The following is a 13,720-nucleotide window of genomic DNA, read 5'->3' on the forward strand; positions in this document are numbered from 1 at the left end:
TGTGAAATCCATAGATACATTTTTTTATAATAATACCATTTTTAAAAATACATAGATTAGGGCCTAATGAATATATTTCAATTGACTGATTTCCTTATTTGAACTGTATAGTTTCAGTATAGTTTTTGTTTTTCTAACGGGTTCATTCATTATTTTATTTCAGTTTATTGAATTGTTTTTTTAATTATATCGTTTTAGATTTAGTTTCACTTTTAGTTTACTGTAATAACTGACTCAAGTATGCTTGGTTTCCTCAGAGTTCATTGAAATGCAGTAGTACAGCTGTAGACATCCTCAGACAGAAGCCCTGGTTTTCTGACACTCAAATGATGTAGTTAATAGCATATATTTAGTACATTGAGGTTCTTGAAAAACGTCCCTGCCTCTACCCCTACACATGTTCATTCTAATTTGACAGATCGGACAATGCTTTCTCTGCAGTTGTAGGCTACCTGTGTTTGAGTGCCTCCCTCCAAATAGGCATACCCCTCCCCCTTGCTACTTTAGGAACTTGCACCCATTCATTCTGATTCATTAACATTCCTGCCACAGATTTCCACAAAGAACCGGAGTGGACGACAGAACAACAGGCACAGAAAAGAGGTAATGAAATATAGTGGACTGGACTGGAACAAGTTGATGAACAGAACATCCCCGGCTGTTACGGTGTTGCAATAGAGATGCACACACACTATGATCTAAAGGTATGGTGCATCTCATGCCTCCAGCTTTTACTAGCCTACTGCATTTTAATGCGTTGTCAAATTAACTCAAATTGACTAGATCTACCTATTTCAACTAAATGTTGAATTAAACACATTCAGTCTGTATCAGTATTGAACTGAGATGGTTATCTGTTGTTTTTAAACTTTGGTAAATTGAGGAGAACATGTGAAATGGACTGTGGTTATGATGCAGTAGGTCACATTCTAACTAGCACATCAAAAAACCTTCTGAATCACATTACTCATTGCAGGGTTCACCACAGAAATAGCTAAATAGTAGGCTGTGATTTCTGTCCCTTACTTTTGTATGGCATTTTATTACCGTTTTTACGTCATCATGAGTGGGTTTAATTTAGTATTTTTAAAGCGTTCCAAATGTTAAAATCCAGGACAGTTGAGGCACATTTCATTTGATTTCAAGTGCTCATATTTAAAAGGGCAACAATCAGGTTTAGATCCATGATTCAAATGCAACAGTCTTTGTAGACAGGTAGTTGATAAAACATGTTGGAATCTTGGCTCAAATAAAATAATCTTCCCCTTATCTGTTCTGATCAGTAAGCTGCCCTTATTTCCGTGTCGGCTAGTTTACCATGCTTACCTGTGCACGGAACAAAGAATGCTTACTATGTAACTGCCAAGTCGTAGTGCTTGATGTGTGGCAAGGTGTACATCATGCTTTCTCACACTGGTAACACTGCTGACAACATAACTTAATATTGTTAGGAGTAAATGTAAATGAGATGTTTCGTCTAATAAATATGGATATTGTTTTAGGACCACACACGTTTAAAGGAATGTTTTTGATGCTGTTGCCATCTTCCTGTTCATTGTCGGATGTTTTTATGTATTCGTATTGTAATGGGGTAATTTAACATCACTAAAGTTCGCATTTAGTTTAGACTGATCAACACAATGTTTAGCATATTCAGATTTTCTCTAATAAACATAAACATAAAGTGTTCTATTTGTAACACTCAAGGGCTGTGTTTAGACAGGCAGACAAATTCTGATATTTTTTCCACTAACTGGTCTTTTGACCAATCACATCGGATCTTTTTCAGAGCTGATCTGATTGTTCAAAATACCAATTAGTGAAAAAAGATCCAAATTGGACGACCGGTGTAAACACAGTTAAGGTGTGAGTTGATGGTCACTCGACTTGAAGCAGAATGTTATGGATTATTCTCATATCTGTTGATAGTGATTGATGCCAGACTGGGTGTACAAGGACACACGGATTATTCACTGTTGTGTTGTATTGATGACATTCTGTAGCAGCTGACAAAGTCTCTTTTTCAAGAGAGCCCTGGGCAAGAGGTGGTGGATTTAAGGGAGTTCCCCCCACCATCCTGAAATTCAATTCTGTAAATTTTTAGTCTCTTCAGTTGTAACCTAGTCATCTTACATTTCACAATGGCAAGGCATCTGGTTTCATGCGGTAAAATCTATTCAGATTTCTAGGAGTTTCACTTATTGCCGACTTGCTCAGACATGCCCCTGTGTGATCATAAGGTTCATATGAGCCTGACCGGAGGGCTTTCCACAGCACAGAATACCTTCACACTGCATGTGCCCCTCTCTTTAAAGGCTAACTCATGCTTTAAATATTTTTTGATCAATAGATGGTCTAATGTCAATTTGCTTTTCAATGTTGTAGAACGGTTTAGAAATTCACTGACTCAGGTAGAATAGCTACGAGTCTGTAACTTGAAATGTGTATTTCCCCATTTTGTTGTTCTTTAGGAACTGGGCACCCTGCCCTAGTTTCTTATCAACACCCCAGTAAAGAGAATAACAGCATGGATCTGCCTCAGCCTGTTCAACCCTCTGTTAACCGTCTTTATACAGTAACATTTTAATATTGTGAAGCTTGATGTCTTGGTTTGGTAAGACCAGGATGCCAGTCCCCCATACTAAACCCCTGGTTGAAGTCTCCTCCTCCTTCCTCTCCGTCCCTGCTCCCACCCTGTGTATGGATGTGCCTGTCACTGTCAGTTCTCCCGTATTGTATTGGAATGGAGGCCTCTTACAGAACCCCACAGGGTCGGCCATTGTCAGCTCTGTCAGCAGCCAGCCAGGCCGGCCCCCAACATAGAAGCTCTATTCAGGGATGTATTGAACAGGGATGGCCCTAATACTCACAGATATTCCCTCTTTATCCCTCACTCTCCCGTCCTTACTCTTTTCGTCTCTCTCTCCTCCTACACTGTGTAGGTTTAGAGTGGTGAGTCAGCCCTCAGCAGAGTGGAACCCCTCTCCTCACATACAGAGCACAGAGCTGCCAGACAAGGTGTTCTCCAGGAGTGTTGCCCACCCCCCACACACCCCACCGCTCTATCCAAACCCTCTAGGACAGACACTCCTCTGGACAGGACCTCATTTTTGTTTACTGTGAATGAAGAGATAAGGTGATGATGTCAGATGACAGCTGTTGCCGAATATGCTGCAGGGGGGTGTATAGCTGCTACTGGAGGCACCCGAGTGAGAGGATACGAAAAGTGAGTACTGTATGCCTAGAATTGTATTGTGTGTAGAATATACTGTAACTTCAGGACATTCATTAAGACAATTATGATTTTTGGCACCAACTTCTCACTATCCTCACCTTTTGGTTAATGTACATTTGACATTTGACATTTGAATAATTTAGCAGACACTCTTGTCCAGAGCGACCTATAATCAGTGTATTACTATGCACTGTAATTCCATCTAGCTCAAATGTTGTTTTAGTGATTTCTCTCAGGTCAGAGCTACAGTTGGTCTACAAGGAAATGTTCACACTGCTTTGATATGTGTTGCAATAAAAATCATCATCGTCATCGTCACCCAGCAGCAGCAGTCCCTGAGACACTGCCAAGGGAATTCAGCTTTGAATTTGCTTGCGCCTTCTCTACAGTTCAATTTCTTGTACCTGCATTACCGGGATTATAATGGATTAACATTCCATTGGACAGCATTCAGTGGAAGCGTGAGGATTTTTCCCCTTTATAAACTCATTGTGGTTGTATAATCGGAAGCCTCTATTCCTAGGCCAGTGAGATGTGGATGGATGTTATTGGAGAGGCATCCATTCATTCAGACCTGTTGTGTAAATAAGAGCAGGATAATTGGGAGGGAGATTGCGATGCAGAGTAGAGCATGTGCATGTGTGCCAGGACTACTTTCTGAACTGAACAAACAAGCTCCTACTGGCTGGGTAAAAACTTATCTGGGATAGATCAAGTGCTGAAAAAAAGTACCCAAATGTCATACTGGAATAAAAGTAAAGATACCTTAATAGAAAATGACTTGAGAAAAAGTTGAAGTCAACCAGTAAAATACTACTTGAGTAAAAGTCTAAAAGTAAATGTAATTGCTAAAGTATACTTAAGTAAAAGTATAAATCATTTCACATTCCTTATATTAAGCAAACCAGACAGCACCATTTACTTTTTCTTTTAAAATGTACGGATATCTCGGGGCACACTCCAACACTCAGATATCATTTAAAAACAAAGCATTTGTGTTTATTGAGTCCGCCACATCAGAGGCAGTAGGGATGACCAGGGATGTTCTCTTGATAAGTGCCTGAAGTGGACCATTTTCCAGTCAAAATGTAAAGAGTACTTTTGGGTGTCAGGGAAAATGTATGGAGTAAAATGTACATCATTTTCTTTAGGAATGTAATGAATTAACAGTAAAAGTTGGCAAAAATATAAATAATAAAGTACAGAAACCCCCCAGAAATGACTTAAGTCATTCTTTAAAGTATTTTTGTTTGGACACAATTACGGGGGGGGGGGGGGATGGTGGTGGTTTGATTCCTTTTATGGATGAATGGAATAGCAGGCGAAACCAAACATGAAGAGGCATTGGAGAGGCTCCAACAGCCCTGAGGGAGCTAACTGCTGAGCCCTTCAGACTCACACACACACACACACACACACACACACACACACACACACACACACACACACACACACTTACATGCACACAAACAAACACACAGACTCACATGCACACAAACACACACACACACACATGCACATGCACACACAACACACTTGTTGATCAGAAGTACAATAACACTCAGAGAATATGTATTTGTAAACCATAGCTAGTGGTTATATGTACACGATTATTCGAATCATTTTCAAATGAACCCCGGAGATCAATCAAATTCATTGGATGCAAGTCCTGCAAACAGTTTCTGACTGTTGAAACAACCCGTTTGCATACTTTTTATTTCATCCTGGAAGTTAAATGTCTTCCTGACAAAGAAGTTTAGTCATGAGATCTTCCAATGTCAGTAGAAATGAGAACAGGTTTAGGGCTCCAGGAGTAATTGTTGACTCTCCTTGCTACAGTGCTCCCGCTGTAGGTTGTCAGTCCTTACCGCTGTGTCCCTCCTCACTCTGTTCTGGATGTACGTCTGTCTGATGGCCTTCAATGACCGCGAGGATGTTAACTGGTGAGCTTGGTCATACACTCTGTGTGTGCATGTGTGCACATACAGCTGCAGACACAAACGCAAACACACACACGCACACACTGACAGCGATGGACTCAAACCCTGTGATCTGCCCTCAATTGTCCCCTACCAGGAAGGCCTTTTCCATTCTGAAACTGTGGGTGAACTGGTTCATGGTGCTAATCATCATCTCTGCTGTATTGACCATCTACTGCACCCTATTACTGGTGAGACACAATGCACACACCTGTCAATGTATTTACGGTATGTCGTTGACATCAGCTGAGTTGTAATGACTGTACAATTGCAGGTCTTTGCGCTGTTCCAACTTGCCTTGAAAGAGCCTTTGGACTTACACTGTCTGCACAAGGTATTAGGGACATTCTTTGTTTCCGAGAATGTTTCCCTTTACATGTTATTTAAGAAGTGCACAGCTATAGTGGCATAACATGAATGGCAATAGCATGGCTGATCAACAATAGTAAGTCACTTCAGGTGTAGCTTAGGTATTGACATGTGTTGACTGCATTATATTGTGTTGTGGTTTGCTCTGCCCAGTTGTTCCTGTTTTTAGGTGTGGTCTTCATCACCCTGGGCATCGCTGGAATAAGTCTACAGTGGAAAGAAGAGTGGCACACTGTTCTTCTGTCACTACAGGTATAGTAGGGCCAATGTACAGCACCATGGAACTGTCTGTTAGGTGTGGTGTGTGTGTGTGTGTGTGTGAGAATGTTCAAGCTAGTGAGGTGTGGAGTAAGCCTGTGTGTTTATGGTCAGTGCTTTGCCAGCAGTATGCAGCTCCCTGCTGTGTGTAATACACTGTATGTAACATTGATCTCCCTCAGGCCACGGCTCCATTCCTACAGATGGGAGGGGTTGGAGCCCTGACCCTGGTCAGTTGGCTGGTGTTCCAGGGCTTCCATAGATCCCGCAGAGTAGGTCAGTGCTGAACTTGTCCAATGAAAATACACAAATACTCACTGTGACATCAATAATATGAGATGTCCAGTACACACCTATAGATATGAATTCAATATTGATAGAATATAATTGAGTTCTGTGAACCCTGGAACAATTTCAAATCCGTTGACTATCTTCTTTCCTTGCCTTTTTGTATTCACAACAATAGTTAAAGTATGACTGATTCGTTCGTTAACCTGTGTCTGTCAGCCTCTAAGATCCTCATCATGGTAGTGTTTGCTGGCGTGTCGGTGGCAATGTTCCTCAGCCCACTCCTCATCCAATCCCCTTGTCTGGTGGACGAGAAACAGCTGCCCCCTAAACCTGCCCTCTTTGGTCATCGCGGAGCACCAATGGTGAGGAAGTGCCCACTTCATTTATCATACTGTGGTTCTATGGTCTCAATATTTAAGTGCTAAGCTGGGAAATGCTAAGCACCTAAAGGTGATTAGCTACCGTAGTCATACAGTGGATACGACTTGATTACAGAGCTATAAGACCATCATCCAAAAATGGCTTATGTGTTACACTTTTACTGTTGACATAAATTCCATAATCATCCCTTATGATTCAGTTTATATATGAACCAGAGGGCTGAAGCGTGAATTGCTGTCGAGTCATGTGATGGCACCACAAGGCATGTTGCTCTGCCCCCATTACCTTGCTCCAGTCCTCTCCACTATCGCCACCGTAGGCCCACTCCGCTCAGCTGTGACATATGCAGCATGGCTCAGTGTTCACACAGAGTCAGGGTAGTCACCGGAGTGTTTCTCACCCATCTGTCCTCTCTCTCTGTGTTTTCAGCTGGCCCCAGAGAACACCATGATGTCGTTCAGGAGGAGTGTGGGGTGCAACGTGACCGCCTTTGAGACGGACGTGCAGCTCAGGTACCCGGGGGACTAGGGCGGCTTCCTGTACATAGACGTGGCAGAGTCGGATCAAAAGTGCACTGCTGTTTCAAATTGTTTTCAGTTTAATAATAAGGATGCATGGGATTTATATAGCGCTTTTCAAAGACCCAAAGAGGCAGTTTATTGACGTTTATTTCTCCTCCAGTAAGGACAGAGTTCCTTACCTGATGCACGACAACGGCAACCATTTCCTGAGGAGGACTACAGATGTTCTACAGAAGTTCCCTGGGAAAGACTTTAACCACAGCACAAACCTCACCTGGGAGGAGCTACAGGAATTAAACACTGGTGATTGGTTCCTGAAGGTAAGGGTGATATCCAATTTCATCAGCCTCCCTTGTATTTTGTAGTGGGGCGGCAGGTAGCCTTGAGGTCAAAGCGTTGGGCCAGTAACCAAGAGGTCGCTGGTTTGAATACCGGAGCCTACAGGATGAGAAATGTGGCCCTGAGCAAGGCAGATACACTAATTGCTCCAGGGATGCTGTACAATGGTGACCCTGGCTGTGACCCCAATCCCTGCAGATGTCTCAGGGGGGAGTTGGGATATTAAAGAAACACATTTCCATTACACAGTATAAGCACCCTTCAAATTATTATTAGTTGGAAATAATTTCCGCTTAGTTGAACTATACCAACTCATTGACTAGGGGCGTCAGGTAGCCTAGTGTTTAGAGCGTTGGGCGAGTAACCGAAAGGTTGCTCGATCGAATCCCCGAGCTGACGAGGTAAACATCTGTTGTTCTGCCCCTGAACAAGGCAGTTAACCCACTGTTCCTAGGCCATCATTGTAAATAAGAATTTGTTCTTAACAGACTTGCCTAGTTAAATAAAGGTTAAATAAAAAAAGAATTGACATAATGACATATATACTATGGATATCTCCCTTTCAGACAGATCCATTCCGTTCAGTGTCCCAGCTCTCAGAACAGGAGAAGAAGACAGCTGGGAACCAGAGTGTTCCCTCCCTTCTGCAGCTGCTTGACCTGGCCAAGACTCACAACACCTCTGTCATCTTTGACTTGAAGAATGACAACAACAATGACACTAATGACACTGTGAAAACCATCCTCAACTCTGGCATCCCCCACGACAAGGTTAGAGGAATGTCTATCAGTGTCACTACTTCACCAGTTCTGTGTAGTTATACTCTTATTACAGTTGTTTGACAGTGTGTTTCTCCTCTCTCTAGATCCTCTGGCTTCCCCCCACACATAGGGAGGATGTGAAGAAGGTTGCACCAGGGTTCAAACAGGTTTACAACAATGTGCTTGATATGAACCTTGACGGAGCAGATCATCTGAATGTCAAGTACAGTGCTTTGAGCTTCGCAGAGATCGGGTGAGTAGCCTACCTCAAAGCGCCCACGCTTTTCTCAGAGCTGTGGCCAAATAAACCTTCATTCCAAAACCACATTCTACCTGTCTGTGCTGACAGCTGCAGGTGTACTGGTTTCCTAATTACAAGTGTTTATGTTGGCGTGCTGAGACAAGGAAATGGCACTATCTTAGACTGAGATACACACAATGCCTCAGGGGGGAATGAGATTCAAATCATGTTTTCGCACAGGTGGATTTCGAATGGCTGAGAGCCCAGTAGTGAAAGTTCCTCATGGGATGATTAGTTTCTGTTGATTTAGTGAAATGAATGGGAAAGTGTTGTCTGAACAAGCATGATGTTTCCTTTAATAGTATGACATCTTACAGTATGATTAACCACTCCTGTCTGTAGTCTTTAACAGGTGTCATGTTTGCTGAAGTAACTCTGTCTAAGCTGAACTCCTACTACTGATTATATGTTGCTGATCTGAGCCAGCTCTTTCACCTAATCTTTTCATTCGCTACTGAATTTGTGTTTGTTTGTGTGAGACAGGGAGCTTCGGAACAGGAACGTTTCGGTGAACCTGTGGGTGGTGAATGAACCATGGCTCTTCTCTTTAATGTGGTGCTCGGGGGCCAGCTCTGTGACCACCAACGCCTGCTCTGTCCTACAGGTCAAGAACCAGCCTGACTGGACAATGGTGAGGGACCAACATCAAACCCCATCTTCTTCACTCTCCCATAGTCACTCCCTCTTCAAAGGTCAAACAGATCACCCCACCCAGACATTGTAATTCTCACAAAGTCAACGTTGCTTTTAAACATTAGTTAACATATACAGTTGAAGTCGGAAGTTTACATACACTTAGGTTGGTCAGAAGTTTACATACACTACTTTGTGCATCACACAAGTCATTTTTCAAACAATTGTTTACAGACAGATTATTTCACTTATAATTCACTGTATCACAATTCCAGTGGGTCAGAGGTTTATATACACTAAGTTGACTGTGCCTTTAAACAGCTTGGAAAATTCCAGAAAATTATGTCATGGCTTTAGAAGCTTCTGATAGGCTAACTGGCATCATTTGAGTCAGTTGGAGGTGTACCTGTAGATGTATTTCAAGGCCTACCTTCCAACTCACTGCCTCTTTTGCTTGACATTATGGGAAAATCAAAAGAAATCAGCCAAGACCTCAGAAAAAAATTGTAGACCTCCACAAATCTGGTTCATCCTTGGGAGTAATTTCCAAACGCCTGAAGGTACCACGTTCATCTGTACAAACAATAGTACGCAAGTATAAACACCATGAGACCACGCAGCTGTCATACCGCTCAGGTAGGAGATGCGTTCTGTCTCCTAGAGATGAACGTACTTTGGTGCAAAAAGTTCAAATCAATCCCAGAACAACAGCAAAGGACCTTCTGAAGATGCTGGAGGAAACAGGTACAAAAGTATCTATATCCACAGTAAAACAAGTCCTATATCGACATAACCTGAACGGACGCTCAGAAAGGAAGAAGCCACTGCTCCAAAACCGCCATAAAAAAAGCCAGACTACAGTTTGCAACTGCACATGGGGACAAAGATCGTACTTTTTGGAGAAATGTCCTCTGGTCTGATGAAACAAAAATAGAACTGTTTGGCCGTAATGACCATCGTTATGTTTGGAGAAAAAAGGGGGAGGCTTGCAAGTCGAAGAACACCATCGCAACTGTGAAGCACGGGGGTGGCAGCACCATGTTGTGGGGGTGCTTTGCTGCAGGAGGGACTGGTGCACTTCACAAAATAGATGGCATCATGAGGAAGGAAATTATGTGGATATATTGAAGCAACATCTCAAGACATCAGTCTAAAGCTTGGTTGCAAATGGGTCTTCCAAATGGACAATGACCCCAAGCATACTTCCAAAGTTGTGGCAAAATGGCTTAATGACAACTAAGTCAAGGTATTGGAGTGGCCCTGACCTCAATCCTATAGAAAATGTGTGGGCAGAACTGAAAAACCGTGTGCGAGCAAGGAGGCCTATAAACCTGACTCAGTTACACCAGCTCTGTCAGGAGGAATGGGCCAAAATTCACCCAACTTATTGTGGGAAGCTTGTGGAAGGCTTCCCGAAACGCTTGACCCAAGTTAAACAATTTAAAGGTAAATGCTACCAAATACTAATTGAGTGTATGTAAACTTCTGACCCACTGGCAATGTGATGAAATAAATAAAAGCTGAAATGTTTATGTAAAATTCTGACTTCAACTGTATCATGATATCCATGTGTAGAATTGAACTTGACATTTTCTTTCATCTTGTACGCCACCTATGGGTCGTATAAATGTACCTACTCGGTTTGCTGGTACGTATTAGATGTGTGTCTGTGTGTGTTTCAGGGACGTGATACATACAGATGTATATGGATCACATTGGACCTGGGGTCATTGCTCATAATGTTCGCACTCTTCATCTTAAAGAGGTGAGTAGCACACTAGTATTGCTTGTAAAAGACAATGGAAACAGTCTGGAATTTTAAGACTTGATTTGTTCCCTTTAGTTTTCTGCTTTGAAAAAGGTGCTGTCTCAGTCATGCTAAAGATGGGTTTTGCTAGTAGACATTGATGATCAATATAATCAACATGAAGAAATTAAAATTGATTTCCCTTTTTAGCAATGTTGACAGTAATTCTGTACGGTACTAACTACTAAGATAATTGCTATCTGCAATGCCTTCAGAAAGTATTCATACCCCTTGATTTATTCCACATTTTGTTGTGTTACAGCCTGAATTTGATGAAAACATTTTTTTATCACCCATCTACACACAATAACCCATAATGACAAAACATGTTTTTTTAAATGTTTGCACATTTATAGAAACTGAAATACAGAATTATCTAATATACATAAGTATTTATACCCCTGAGTCAATACTTTGTAGAAGAAACTTTGGCAGCGATTACAGCTGTGAGTCTTTCTGGGTCTCTAAGAGCTTTCCACACCTGGATTGTGCAACATTTACCCATTATTCCTTTCGAAATTCTTCAAGCTCTTTTAAATTGGTTGTTGATCATTGCCAGGCAACAATTTTCAGGTCTTGCCAGTAGATTTAAGTCAAAACTTTAATTCGGGCCACTCTGGAAAATTCACTTTGTTCTTGGTAAGCAACTCCAGTGTAGATGTGTCCTTGTGTTTTAGGTTATTGTTATACTGAATGGTGAATTCATCTCCCAGTGTCGGGTGTAAAGCAGACTGAACCAGGTTTTCCTGAAGGATTTTTCCTGTACTTAGCTCCATTCGGTTTATTTTTTATCCTGAAACTCCTCAGTACTTAAAGATTACAAGCATACCCATAACATGATGCAGCCACCACTATGCTTGAAAATATGAAGAGTGGTAATCAGTAATATGTTGTATTGGATTTGCCCCAAACATGACACTTTGTACTCAGGACAAAAAGTAAATTGCTTTGCCACATTTTTGCAGTATTATTTTAATGCCTTGTTGCAAACAGGATGCATGTTTTGGAATATTTCTTATTATGTACTTTTCACTCTGTCAATTAGGTTAGTATTGTGGAGTAACTACAATGTTGTTGATCCATCCTCAATTTTTCCTATCACTGTTTTAAAGTCACCATTGGCCTCATGGTGAAATCCCTGAGTGGTTTCCTTCCTCTCAGGCAACTGAGTTAGGTGTAATTATTAACTTCACCATGCTCAAAGGGATGATCAATGTCTGTTTTTTATTTTTTAAATTTCCCATCTATCAATAGGTGCCCTTCTTTGTTCGTAATTCACTGCTTGACTGAGGGACTTTACAATTATCTGTATGTGTAGGGTACAGAGATGAGGTTGTCATTCAAAAATCATTTTAAACACTATTGTTGAACACAGATTGAGGGCATGCAACTTATTATGAAACTGGTTAAGTACATTTTTAAATTTTGAATACTTATTGACTCAAGACATTTCAGCTTGAAAGTATTAATTTGTAAAAACAAACTAACAAAAAAAATCCACTTTGACATTATGGGGTGTTGTGTGTAGGCCAGTGATTAAAACAAAACATCTAAATGTAATCCATTTTAAATTCAGGCTGTAACACAACAAACTGTGGAAAAATGTAAGGGGTGTGAATACATTCTGAAGGCCCTGTATGTCTCTTTAATGATGAATGGGACTGATAAATATGGATTATACCATGCTCTCTTACCATAATACATTTCATTCTTGTGTTGGTGTAAATCATTTAATTTGTAGTGTTTCGGTTGCATTAATGACATGCAAAGAAAATAACTGCTGTGTTTGTGCTTATGATCTTATAAACTAGGACACAAGAGCATCATATAAAGATACATTCTATAATGAGGAAGTGGAATAATGGTTTGTGTCTGATTATCTCTAGAAGAAAAGAGATGCACACATGTTCTGCTTTGGAATCAAGAGAGCTATCTTCCTTCTTACCATCTGAATAGTTCAGCCTGGATCCAGAAATCCATCCCACCCCACCCTACTGTCTGAATGGCTCAGCCTTGTATCAGGAAGTAATTAGGCTAATTGAAAAGACAGTATCTATTAAAAATGTGTGGATCACATGCGTAAAGTACATTTTTCATTCATTATGAGAATTTATGAGCAAAGGTGAAAATACCACATGTGTTGCCACAAGGATGGCTATTCAAGAAGTAATTTCATTGTCATTTTATTTCAATACATTTTAGATGCTTTTTGTGACCATTTGTAAATAGTGTTTTCCTATAGAAAATGTTTGTGTGACACTGTATTTGTAAAAAAAGATATATTTATTTGTTCACTGTATACATTAAGTTTAAGTTTACATTAAGTCTTATTTGGAAACTACTGGTGTTGGGTTCACTGATAAATGTCAGCACTATTTCCACTGGGGCTTACATTCTGAATGAGAGATTTACAAAATGATCACAAATCATCTTATAGCCTATTTTTTTTGTATAAAAATGTTATCTGGATTTGACACCTGTCTGTGTGTGTGAACGCGCCCGTGTGTGTACGCGCCCGTGCGTGAGTGAGTAGTTGTATGCGTGAGACAGAGCGTGTGTGTTTCAGAAAATTACATGTCATGATTTGTCTGTGTGAATAAAAAAAAAATGGAATGTGTTGGGTTCAGTTGCTGCAGATGACTGGTCCTTGGCAATATGAACGTCTCTTCTGCAACCAGTAGATGGCAGGAGTAACCAGGTTTTTGTGCGATGGTCAAGTGTCAAACTATTGAATATTTTTGGTTGGCTATTTTAAGAAGTTGGAACTTAAAGTAATTGTTCCTAGGTGATACTGATGATAGTAATCGGGTTGGTGGTGGTGGATATGAAGACGATGATGATGATA

General features: G+C 40.9%; 1 protein-coding gene across 7 annotated transcripts; it reads left to right on the forward strand.

Moving 5' to 3' along the window:
• Positions 1–255: 255 nt before the first annotated feature.
• On the forward strand, positions 256–13,492 carry LOC139391114 (glycerophosphoinositol inositolphosphodiesterase GDPD2-like). 7 transcript variants are annotated; one of them, XM_071138643.1, is made up of 15 exons: positions 530–704; positions 2,943–3,226; positions 5,075–5,178; positions 5,312–5,405; positions 5,489–5,548; positions 5,737–5,835; positions 6,024–6,117; positions 6,349–6,494; positions 6,943–7,025; positions 7,195–7,354; positions 7,940–8,143; positions 8,239–8,387; positions 8,919–9,066; positions 10,751–10,833; positions 12,762–13,492. In XM_071138643.1, exons 2-15 carry the CDS (start codon positions 3,140–3,142, stop codon positions 12,829–12,831), a joined length of 1,581 nt encoding a protein of 526 aa, XP_070994744.1. In that variant the 5' UTR covers positions 530–704; positions 2,943–3,139; the 3' UTR covers positions 12,832–13,492. The 7 variants fall into 7 exon arrangements, with proteins under 7 accessions (XP_070994748.1, XP_070994744.1, XP_070994746.1 ...); XM_071138645.1 differs by having other exon boundaries at positions 12,765–13,492; XM_071138644.1 differs by having other exon boundaries at positions 534–603.
• Positions 13,493–13,720: the final 228 nt, after the last annotated feature.

Source organism: Oncorhynchus clarkii, chromosome 31 (genome assembly GCF_045791955.1).
Source record: "Oncorhynchus clarkii lewisi isolate Uvic-CL-2024 chromosome 31, UVic_Ocla_1.0, whole genome shotgun sequence".
Taxonomy (NCBI): Eukaryota; Metazoa; Chordata; class Actinopteri; order Salmoniformes; family Salmonidae; genus Oncorhynchus; species Oncorhynchus clarkii.

Excerpts from the sequence above, each read along its gene's own strand:
- LOC139391114 (XM_071138641.1), top strand. The coding sequence starts at position 3,140 with ATGATGTCAGATGACAGCTGTTGCCGAATATGCTGCAGGGGGGTGTAT. Across the intron at positions 3,227-5,074 it reads CGAGTGAGAGGATACGAAAA|TGCTCCCGCTGTAGGTTGTC; the intron begins GTGAGTACTGTA and ends TCCTTGCTACAG. Across the intron at positions 7,355-7,939 it reads CTGGTGATTGGTTCCTGAAG|ACAGATCCATTCCGTTCAGT; the intron begins GTAAGGGTGATA and ends TCTCCCTTTCAG.